The sequence below is a fragment of the Watersipora subatra genome, chromosome 11 (assembly GCF_963576615.1).
Source record: "Watersipora subatra chromosome 11, tzWatSuba1.1, whole genome shotgun sequence".
Lineage (NCBI taxonomy): Eukaryota > Metazoa > Bryozoa > Gymnolaemata > Cheilostomatida > Watersiporidae > Watersipora > Watersipora subatra.
The window spans coordinates 38,805,904-38,818,348 of record NC_088718.1 but is presented as its reverse complement, the minus strand read 5'-3'; the positions used below and the strand labels follow the sequence as shown (position 1 = coordinate 38,818,348).

At 34.9% G+C, this 12,445-nt stretch overlaps 1 protein-coding gene across 1 annotated transcript in view; it reads left to right on the top strand.

Annotated features, from left to right (window-relative positions):
- Positions 1 to 12,445, top strand: part of LOC137408049 (fibrocystin-L-like) — a 66,428-nt gene that overhangs the window by 30,115 nt on the left and 23,868 nt on the right. The window contains exons 18-29 of the mRNA XM_068094438.1: positions 44 to 159; positions 403 to 518; positions 1,237 to 1,403; positions 2,097 to 2,264; positions 3,150 to 3,280; positions 4,096 to 4,263; positions 4,933 to 5,084; positions 5,901 to 5,974; positions 6,438 to 6,584; positions 8,013 to 8,129; positions 11,457 to 11,705; positions 12,169 to 12,391. Coding sequence (XP_067950539.1) covers positions 44 to 159; positions 403 to 518; positions 1,237 to 1,403; positions 2,097 to 2,264; positions 3,150 to 3,280; positions 4,096 to 4,263; positions 4,933 to 5,084; positions 5,901 to 5,974; positions 6,438 to 6,584; positions 8,013 to 8,129; positions 11,457 to 11,705; positions 12,169 to 12,391 — 1,828 coding nt within the window. The remainder of the gene's footprint in view (positions 1 to 43; positions 160 to 402; positions 519 to 1,236; positions 1,404 to 2,096; positions 2,265 to 3,149; positions 3,281 to 4,095; positions 4,264 to 4,932; positions 5,085 to 5,900; positions 5,975 to 6,437; positions 6,585 to 8,012; positions 8,130 to 11,456; positions 11,706 to 12,168; positions 12,392 to 12,445) is intronic.

Here is a 12,445-nt window from a genome sequence, read left to right as displayed (position 1 = left end):
TAGTTTATATTTGCCCTAATATATTCTATAAATTTTTTTGCAGGATATAAGGGTGGAATTATTGACGTAGAGTCGGAACCATTTTGTGGCAGGGCTTCTGGGAAGAATGTGGCCAGGCTCTATGATTCTTCCGACATCGACATCACTTTTAAAGGATATGTAAGTCAAGTATTTCTCGTTCAAGTCTTTCGTATTCAAATCTTTCCGCTTCAAGTCTTTTTAATTTAAGTCTCTCTAGTTCAAGGCAGTGTAATTCATTGATTGATAGACACATTGATTGTTATACACAGTGCATTGATATACACTGTTAGGCTTTTATAGCTATAAATGCTAATACATTTTAAAGTCCTTTATTTAAAACGTCACCATTCGCTGTCCGAATTTTTCCATTTTGTTTTTCAGATTTGCTTTGCTTATCGCGGTGTTTTCCGTGATCTTATCAGGATGAAAATTCGCACCAACAAAAGACACTCTGACATCTACGAAGAACACACTTTCCGTCAGAGCGACGATGGAACGTAAGTATTGTTTCCCTTTTTCCTACTCATTGGGGTAACAATGGCATGTGATATGATTTCACATCCTCGGTCACACTTAGAGCTATCTGTCCTCTGTTTATAGGTGCTGATATTGAGGTTAAACACTAGTTATAAATGAAGGTTAAACTGCCTCAAACATATCAAAACAAAGGTTATGTATCGCTCAATTCTGGTTTTCACTAGTATTCTATTTTCTAAAATGCGATTTAGCCAAATAGCAATTACGTTTTATTTTGCTATAAAAATCTTCTGAGTCATTAAGTTTGCTTCTTATGAAAAAAGCTTGAGGAAAAATTTAATAAATTGGTTTGGTTTGTTGAATCAAATTTGCATCTATTACATGAGTAATGCAGAAATTACCTTTTAGCATTTTATATGTCATTTTTTGTCATGTAGTTGTATGTTTTTAGCATTTTCACCCATTTATGATATATTACTACATTTATGAATGACTTGAAAAACATTTCTATTTGAAATGAAATTAAGTAATAAATTAATAATTTAATAATAAAGTAATAATTTAATAATATATATATATATATGTATATATATACATATATATATGTATATATATATCTATATCTATATCAAACTACCCTAGTGAGCAAACAGTTGTTGCTTTCTGTAGAATTTCTCGATTTCTGTTTTTTTATTGTTGAGAATTTGTTGCTAAAGATTATTATTCCCAATATTTTAGTGAGTGGTTCTATCAGTGCATCGATCTCCTCAACTATGCTGAGACTTACTACCCCGATGATGACTATTACAAACTCACTGCTTTTGAGGTCTACAGATGGTCCCGCAATGATATTTGGGTAGATGAGGTAGTCATTGCTGGCATGCAGACCACCTTCTTTAACGAAAGTAAGTCCTTTAGGTTCACCTAGTATAGTAAATTCTACAATGTATCGTAAGTTGGCTTCTTTTTAATATGAAATAATAAATTTTCAACTTTCTTTGATCAACTTTTTTGTTGTAATTTTCAACATAGGTTTTAGTGAAAATAATATTCTTTTGCATAAATAAATAAATTATGACTTTCATTTGATTACTATCCAATGAAATGGTTACCAAAGGAAGCGTTATAAACAAAGCACACTACTCATTGTATACAGCAATAATATGGTAAAAAGTGGACTGTATAAAATTATCATTGTATTATAACAAATAGTCAAGTTTTTCTCTGCTGCAACTTAAATGATTCATATATAATTTATGACTGCATGGAAATATGTAACCTACATATAAAGTATTGTTACTAGAGTCTAGCAAAGTACAATTCACAAAAATATTCATTTATTGTAAACGTCAATTTTTACATAGCCATAGCTTGTTCATAGCGAACCTTTTGGAGCATCATTCACTAATCTACTGAGCTATTCTGCTAAAAAGTCTATAAAACCTGTTACTTTGTAGCTTATACAGTACTTGCATCACCTGCCAATTCTGGCTTATACCTGCATCCCATGCCAATTCTGACTCATACTTGCATCACCTGCCAATTCTGACCTATACCTGTTTCATCTGCCAAATCCTACTATATATGATTATTTTTAGTTATTGTGACTGAAAGACGTGTCCCCCTCACAGCGAGAGTGCAGGATATCGAAGTGGTCATGGATGAGACAGCCAACTCCTTCAGCTTCAGCATCACCCCCTATAACTGCGCAAATGACTTTAAGATGTTTGATGCGTACAACGCCCCTCAGCTCTCAGGCAGTACAAGTAAGTTCTGGAGAGCTGGAATATTCTAAATGTAACACCTAACAATGAATTGCAGTTTTTATTTTTGTTTTTATAAAAGGTAGATATTATTTATGCAACATTTTTGTGAAAAGCCACAGGTGGTAAGAAGTCTCCTACATTGTAAAAAAGGTTGACCATTACGTAAGGCTACAAATTTTATACAAATATTTTTGGAACAGAGAGTTGTTTGAATCTGGAGTAAGGTTCTTGTAGAATATTTTAAAACCGCTTGGCTTTGCATTTATTTCAAATCTATTTTTTTCAGTTACACATTGACAAGCGCTTGAATGAGCATTGTTATATCAATATCGCATTAGTTCAAAAGTCAGAAAATTTTATTTCTTACTTCAGCTGCGTTTCTCATTGTGTCTATCTAACAATTTAAATTACAATAACATTATCAAGAAAAAATACCAAGATTAACTGCACTAATATATAAAAACGGCAATTTCTCTATCTTGCTCATATACAAACCAATGTGAAATGTGGTTGAGACAGCTGTGAAATACGTCAGCAGCAGCGTTTGAGTAAATTCCATTAAAAAAGTCCAAAGAAGACACTCTAAATTTGGTTTTAACACTAATCAAAATCTTAAAAGTTTATTGCTGTATGAAGTTTGTAAAATTCTTCCATTATTAGCAGTAAGATTTGGAATTTAAATTTGGAATGTCATGACTACGAGTTGGACAATGTATTGTCATAAACAAATCTTTAGATGACCATAAGCTGTTCCAACGGAAGTCTTTAGGAGCGCTAAATATTTTATTTTTCTCTTCAAAATTCAACTTCACCGTCACAAAATGTAGATTAGCCTCATTCTCATCTTTGTTGGCTTTTGGTGACCTTGATAGGGTTTTATTTTAGGAACTGATTCATTATCTGTCACGTTCGGGGACGATGGCGATGAATGGCCCTCCGGTGCGACATTGAAAGTTGACAGATCTCTGAAGGCGGCACCACCATTGACGGGCACATGGACTCTGACCTCTGATTTCGTAGGTTATTTTCTACTTTGACAGCAGTAAACGTGTGCCTTTTGGGATGAAATTGTTACAATTTATATGAGTTGAACTTTAATGTTTTGTGACAAATAAGTTTTAATTATTCTTTCATCAGTATTGAAACTCGAGGATTTGGTAAAAAGGAAAAAAAGTTCACCTCCATATAGGTGGGCTCTAACTGGAATTGAACCTACAAACACATGGTTACAACCTGACTTCCACTAAGTTTCCATCTACGCAGTATCTCATCACCTCGCACTAAAATAAACAAAGTTTACCTTTGGTAGCCCAAAGTATAAGTGCATGCTTTTGGCTTTCACACCTAATTTGAATTAAGTTATTTGTTCCAAGAAGTTTTCAATAAGTTTGGAATTGTACGTTTTGGTTTTGACATTGATATCCAGTTATAGTCCATCCTTTTTCGTATCCATATACAAAACTGGCAACACCTGAGACACGCTCGTACTTACCTTAACTTTGCAAACTTGCATGGATTGTTAAACTGATAATTGCTCTGCATCTGTAAATTTTATCTTTGATAATATGTACAATATTGTTGCTACATACAATACATACAATGTTATACAGTAAATAATTAGCTCGTATCGAAGTTGCACAAACCATTTAATTTGTTCAAAGCAAAGAAATTGAAATTCTATTTTTAAAACTCTCTCTTCAAATCTCAATTTTTTCAAGATGGATAAATGCAGACAAACAGTTCACATGAATCCATCAGTTAATGACTTGGTGGAGTCAGTGGGATTACTGCAAATCATGAAAAAGTTGGGCTATATGTCATTCCCTTGTAGCATACGGACACTTTTGATGCCGATGTGAAAGCTGGCACTGTTCAAACCCGCCTTGCTCAGGACCACAATCTTAGTGGAGTCAAAGTAACCCGTGAAGGTAGCTACTATGGGTACATTTATGCTCTCGAATACACGCCAACAACTGGAGGCAACATTCCATCACTAACCGTGAGTGCAATTCTTATTTGCTAGTTTAGTAGTTGGTTTTTAGAACCTTATTTTAAATTTGCTAGTTCGCTGGCAGTCCCATGCGCAGGGAGAGATCATTAGGTGTAATAACTATGCGCATAGTTCATTCCTGTTGCCGGAAGGTGATTGAATGGTGCAATTGGTAGCACTTGTCTTGAAATTCGAATATCTAGGTGCAACTCCTGCAAATTGTAATCTTTTTCCCTAACGCTTGTAGTGTGTTTTTGAACAGACGCTCTTATTAAAGTGAAGACTTACACAATAATAGGCTATCTATAAGCTGATACCTTTCCCATTATGTTAGTTTCATTGTTCCCATTGTTTCAGTTTCTACCTAAGAGCAGGAGGGTCATAAACTGTTCTGATTCGGCATCTATAAAGAACTACAAACTTAAATTCTGTTCAACCATAAAAGCTTTGCTAATAAATTGGGGGTGGGGTTTACACCGCCCCCTCCAAACCCCCAGATGCTCATAACTAGTTGCCTAACATTTGCTGCCCCAACTTGCAACCAGGGAGTACAGGCCTGCTAAGGGTAGGCGGGTCATAAACTGCTCTGATTCGGAATCTATAAAGAACTACAAACTTAAATGTTGTCCAACCATGAAGGCTTTGCTGATAAAATGTATGATCGTCATTTACACACAGGTTGATGGAGCAGGTCTGAGTGGAAATAATGCGATGATTGGTCTGACGAAAAATGACGCTCATATATTCTATGACCCCATTCCAGGCGACATGTTTGCAACAGTGGAGACAACTCCCCAAGTTAGAGTTGCCATCAATGACATCAATGCCAGGTCAGTGAAGCTTTTGGTTTTTCACAAATCGACATCCTAGAAATAGTCATGTGTGTTTTGTATGTATACTTGTTTAGTTCTCAGTGATTCCTATGTGCCCCCCGTTATACATGGCAGCACATGTATGCCAGCACATCGTACACGTCAGCATGTTGTATATGATATCATGCTGTGCGCTTCAGCATGTTATACATGACAGTATTTTATATATGCTAGTATATTATATACACCAGCACGCTGGCAGTCCTGTGCACCGTGAGAGATCATCACGGGTGATAGGTATGTGCATAATAATTCAGTGAATCAGTAGGGTTGTGGAGTGGTATAGCTCATGGATTAAGTTAATTAATTAAATTAATTAACTTAAGCCTAATACATGAGTTCCATTCCTGTGTGAGGTATTTTCTCCTAACGCTGTTAGCATTGCTTCGAACAGACGGACAGTCATCTTGTCTTTTATTATAGTAAATATTAGCATTAGCATATGTAGGTTAACTTGAAAGATATCCGCAATCATCATTCTCAACACGTTACAAATGCTGACGTGCGCATTTCTATCATTATATGTAGCACACATGTAAATAAAGAATTATTTTAACAATTGCTCATAACCAGCGTACCTTGATAACATTAAAGTAATGTTGCATCATTGTCCAAACTTCTCTCTTGCTAACTAGTATAATATTTTTGATATGAAGATGGTAAACTGAGTTCCTATTTCAACATTGGGTGCTATTTTAGCATAAGACATTATGTCGTCATTCTTGAGCAATATGGTAGGGAAATGTCAAGATGCTAATTGACCTGCTGTTACAGGTGCTATGGAGACTGCTCATATGCATGGAGTGTGGATGACTCACCAACAGTTAGTGGCTGTTCGCCTTCTAGGGGTAAGCGCGTGACATGCTTTCAACGAGTGTCATGTCATATATATATAGAGCTTGTTTATGCTCTCATAATGCATTTGCTAGCAGTATGTGACAGAACTCTAATCACAAAATTTTTTTAGTTGTGTCGTCTTTGAGGCGTTCATAGCCTAGGATTCCATAGATCTTTTAATAAGCTTTTTTGTATTTGGTACAGATCTTCACATCACAACTCTTTGAAATCATTCAAATGTTTCTACAGTTAATTGATTCAAAGATCATCAAATATCAAAACAATTGATGTCATCAAAATTTGTACAAACTTAACAAATATTGGAGAACTATGTGGTCGATAGGCCATCTGTTGAATAGCGTATATCATCATCATTGATGGAATGAACTAGTCGAGAAATATCAAACATCTGGTCTGCTCTTATCGTGAATCATGATCTGCGAAATTACAACAATCTTATTATTTTTTTACCAGGATCATCTGGCACGCGAATCACTATCACCGGCACTATGTTCTCCACGACAGCTTCAGAAAACCTCGTTCAAGTCGGAGATGCTAACTGTGTGGTGGACAGCTCCACAGATACGCAGATAGTCTGTGACTTAGAGGCAGGCGCTATCGGTAAGGTTAAGGCTTTTCTTGTAATGATTTTCCGAGTTAAACTATGATTTTTTTCAAGAACATTAAAGCATCTGGTGTATTGGGGCTTTTGACTACTAGAAATTTATATAAGCATCACTGGAGCTTGGTCTATCGCTTTATAACTTATAACTTCACTTTATCCTTGAATATGACCCTACACAAAATTTTAATGGATTTTATCAGAAATTATCAGTATTTTTCTATTATTTGTAATTATTTTTGATGTTTGAAGGGATTTGACTGCCAGGATGTTTCTAGAATAAAAGCAACAAAAGTTGATTTCGGGTCAAATATTCAGAAAAAACCATGCAAAATGTCACTAGTTGATATCGTAGTTAATTGTTATCGGCTATTGCATTCAAGTTGCAGCATTACTTATCTTTATTCTGTCAGTCTCTTTGCACCAATAACTGCACAGTTGCTTGATCTGAATTTTTTATCAGCGATCAAGTTTTGTCGACTTTAATCTTGAAAAATCCTGGCAGTCAGATCACCTCAAACATCAAAAAATATTGTAAATGGTAGAAAGATATCTATACATTCTGATAAAATCCTCTAAAGATTTTTACAAGTTCACCTTTACCTTATTTGCTACGGAAAGCCTTTATAACGGTTCGCCTTAGTAAAGCCTTAGCACCTGTACAAAAACATTGATCACAGATCAAAGAGTTAACAGATCTGTTAAAACATTTCTTGCTATAAATTTTTGATGTTAGATTATTATTTTGCAAAAGTGTGCCTGTTAGTTTTCTTTTTACTCAGAATTTATAGCATAATATCCCAGCTTCCAATTTTGTTTATTTTTTGTCGATGATGAATGGACTGATGGAAGGGATGAATGAGAAGATAAATTATATAAATCACAACCTAAATGTATTCCTGCCAGTGAAATTCTTCAAGATTCGGTCTCAAATATTTCTAATAACTACATTTTTGTATTAGAGAATGGGGTCAGCATTTTGGTCAAACTGCGAAAATGATAGAATTTCTTTTTACAGCCGGCTTTACTAAACTACAAAAATATTAGACATAACTCTTATTTTCCAAAATGCAGTGAGTTTGTGCAAAATTTGCTAGTGATTCTGAAAAGCTTCAAATTAAAACTTCATGCCAGACACTCTAGCTTTTACTGTAACAATGCTGTGCATATGACAGCAACAACTTTTTAGCATGAATTGGTTCCATCAGAACGAGCAAATATTCCGTAGTAAAAGAATTAAAAAATTTTTAGGTTGAGGCTAACAATACTGAAGAAATCATACTTGCTTGTTATTAATGATACTATACGCTATTGACTTATTATCTTTGTAATAAATGCAAGTAATATTTTGCTTACTTGTGTGTTTATCTTTTCTAGCATTTTAGACACCATAGCTCTACATAAGTAGCCGTGCTGTTTTATTCCAGCAACTCACACCGTGGATGTATTTGTGAACAGTCTTGGTAAGGCTGATAGCTCTGTAACTTTTGACTACAATGCAGGATCAGTGGACAGTGTCAGCCCTAGTGAGGGAAGTGAAGCAGGTGAGATGTCAGATTTTCTTGCAGATGATGATGTAATAATAATGCTAATAATGATAAAACAGATAAATATAAAAAACTAACATGTTAGAGGATTGTGTGAGTGCAAGTGGAACTATATTTAGTAGACAACTGTCTTATCTAGCTTATGTTATAGTTAGCAAGTCTTTTGAAACAGTAGATAAATCAATACTACTAATACGCTGAAGTCTGGTGCGCCGTGCGAGAACATATCATGTAATAGTTATGTGCACAATTATTCTGCAGTGCAGCAGAGTAGTTGAGTCGTGCAGACGTTAATGTGCTTGGTTGTTAAGCCAAATATCTGAGCTCCATTCCTGTTTCCATTCTCATATTCCTAGTTTCATTCCAGCCTCTAACCATTGCCTCAAATGAACAGCCGGACACGGCTCTTATTATAATAAAAACTAGCTGAATGCTCTGCGTTGCAAGGTAATAAAAGCAGCTTATAAACATTACATTACCTTACGTATTATATTATCTTTACACTACATTAACTGTGACTGTTTATAAGTGTTTTTATTACTCGTGCAATGCCGAGCATTCACCTAGTGAGCCCGTGAGCCCAGCGGACTACCCGTACATGTAGTGCAGCATTAGTATGTGTATTTTATTTGATGTACTGAATACCTTCACTATTATTATTTCCATGCTCAATTGGACATGTTATCTAATGGGTAAGCTTGCCACCTTCTGAACTGGAGGTGCCGAGATCAAATCTAGTACTAAGCGCATTCTTCGTTCCTAAATCTTTATTGATATACCTGCACAAACAAATGACAGACTCTAAGATTTATATATATACCGGATCTTACGCTTTTACTTATATATTATGTATATATATAATATATATATAATAGATATACATAATATATATATATTATATATAATATATATATTATATATATAATATATATATTATATATATATAATATATAAGTAAAAGCGTAAGATCCGAGCAGAGTGCTGTTTTAATAGTTGTAGCTGTATATAAGTAACTAAAACTGGTGCTAATACTTTATCTGAAGATTGCTCTTACCAAGCATGAAACTAATAGTAATAAAGTGTTTTATCTGAAGTTATAATCTGTTTTATTGATTTTATATAGATTTATATAACATACATGTATATATATTAAAAACAGCAAAAATACTATTCAGTAATAAACAATGTGAACAGTGTTATTTTATTTTTGATTAAAGCATTTTTAATCAATAATTGTATAAACTTTAAATAACTAAATCACTTTTAAATAAATTCAAGTTTCATAATATTGTAGTAAAATATTTTTTAAAATCTTTACCAAATGAGAGGCATGTCTGTCCATTCATCTCAAGCTATGGTTTGAGGTAGCAAAGAAGAATACATGGTGTAGAACTTGAACTCATGGTACGCGGCAAAGTAGCCAGATGCAGTATCGTCTGCACCACTCGGCCACCTTTCTGAATAACTGTGTGCATACTTATTCTCTGTTCTATATCGTTCCACCTGACAAGCTCTTACTACGTATTAAGCTGCTAAGGAACTAACAATAATAATAATGTGCTTTTTTTCGAAAATAAGTACAGCTTGATAAGTGTCGTATCATCTGACAAGTGTGATATCTTTAAACCCCTAGCTGAAGGGCTGTATTGCAGCCAAATACTAACAAATCCAGCCTTCTGCTGTGTTCAGAAACTAACATAATAATAATGGCAGTTATTGTCATAAAACACCAAGAACTCATAACAACTGTGTGAGACAGGAATTTAGTTTTTGTTATTTAAAAAAAAACTTGTGCATTTCCAAGCGTAATTGCCTGAGGAATTATTTACCTGAACAGAGTTTTTAAGCGTTCCTTATAAACAACTTGCCTAATGATATACATGTAGCTCATAACAGCAAGTTTGAAATCCAGCTAAGTTTGGTTGTAGCCTTGAGTTTTGATCTAAATAACAATTTCTTTTCATTTGTTTAACTGGCACTTGAAATAGTTTTGGTACTTACATCCTAATTCTGGACATTAGAGTTGCACAGCATGCCAATCACCAACTGAAAGAAAAGTGAGTGAGCGACGGTCTTGCTCATCACTGAAGGTGTCATGTCCACTTCCGGTTTCGTATAGCTTTTTTTTAGGTCAAACTAACACCATGTGTTTGTTACCAGGAAGTAAACCCATAGTTCTTGCTTGTGCTGTTCAATGAAAATTATGCATATGTTGATCAAATTAAAAAAGTTGTTCTGGCAATAGTAAAAATGTCTGGTCATATCGTTTCAATTGCTAAAATCGTTAGCTTTTACAAAATAGGTTCATGTTTGATTAGTTAGCAACTATGTAGTTCTGTGTAAGTGATAGGCATTGAATTGCTGACTTTTGGTTGCTAGTATGAACGGTAATTAAGGATCTGAAAAAATAATATAAAAGCTTTAGGATGTTCCAATAATCATCCTTACTTGGTAGTCTTGTATATTGGGTCTTTATTTAGAAATAGTTTTATAGCAAAACCTTATGGTGAAGGTTTTTTATCAAACCGTGTGATGTCATTAACTGTAAATTATCTTGGAATAAAGAATAGCACATAAATTAGTTAAACTTAAAGAATCAACCAATGTCAAAGCTAGTACATGCCAGATAGCTGTTAAAGTTAGTACATGTCAGATAGCTGTCAAAGTTAGTACGTGTCAGATAGCTGTCAAAGTTAGTACATGTCAGATAGCTGTCAAAGTTAGTACATGCCAGATAGCTGTCAAAGTTAGTACATGCCAGATAGCTGTCAAAGTTAGTATATGCCAGATAGCTGTCAAGTTAGTACATGCCAGATAGCTGCCAAAGTTAGTACATGTCAGATAGCTGTCAAAGTTAGCACATGCCACATAGCTGTCAATATTAGTGCATGCCAGATAGCTGTCAAAGTTAGTGCATGCCAGAGAGGTGTCAAAGTTAGTACATGCCAAGTAGCAGTCAAAGTTAGTTCATGCCAGATAGCTTTCAAAGTTAGTGCATGCCAGATAGCTGTTATCCAATTCAACATAGATATTCCCATATGAAAGTTGGGTATAGACCAGCAGCTAGATTATTTACCTGTTTGTTACTTTAGTAGTTATATTTGTGTTTTTTAACTAAGAGTTTTTAATTGTGTTTTTAATGCACTTAATAAAAATTAATATGTTTCAAATTAAATGTATTTAATTTCAAATATGTTTCTTAAATTAATTTATTTTATCCTTTTCAAGTAATTCGAAAAGATTTTGTTTTAGGTCATTTGTTTCTGAAATAGCTATTTCAATTCACTTGATAGTTTGTTATCGTCTGTTATCTCTCTTTCGCAGGAGGTACGTACATAACCTTAACAGGAAGTGGTTTTGCTAGCTGGGCCACAGTGACTGTCGCAGGTGTAAGCTGTGAAGTCATGTCTATAACGCCATCACAGATAGTCTGTGAGACAGCTTCAGGCAGCGGCACCGCTGACGTGGTGGTAGATGTGGGTCAAGATTTGACCTGCTCTTCTTGTTTTGAGTTTTCTGCATCCATCACACCAAGCGTTACAAGCTTCTCTCCATCTACTCCAAAGGCTTCAGGTAATCCCTTCACTAGAATTGAAAAAACTGAGTATGTCAGTTCTCATGGCAGAGCTTATTGCAGCTATTTCATTTCTCCATAACTATTACTTTCTATTAAATATACTTTCTACTTCTATTACTATAACTATTACTTTCATACTCTCCTTACTGTTTCCAAACTTCTCTGTGCAATCCGCTATTAAACAATATCTGTAATAAACTGAGAGAGTTGTCTCACCTTTGTTAGACCCCCTACATATCTTTCATTGGGGCTCAACTAGGACCAAAATTGTTGACGCTATCTCAATGGTTACACTGTTCTACAGATTCATGGCTTTACTGCAGTGTGCCACATTGATAAAATTTGCCAAGTCATCATCTAGCGGGCAGCATTGTGAGTAGCTATGGTATGGAAGGCTAACTTGTATTTATTTATAATTTATTTATGAATTATTTATAATCTATTGTCAATTTTCTACAGGCACGGAAGACTTGGTTCTAATTGGTACATTTACTGGAATAGCCGATGTCAAGGACGTCGTGGAACTTTACTTAAAGGACTCAGTAGGTGAGATGCAGTATCTTGCCATCAACTGGGCAAGTGCAGACGAGTCTCGAATATCTGCCCCTCTTCCACCTCTCGCTGAGGACACCTACACTATCAAATTTCGACTTGGTACTGCGATCGGCTTTGCTTCATTTGAGTAAGTTCCCGTGAGCAGATCGGAAAAGTGACCTGCCTACTTGTAAATAGATCG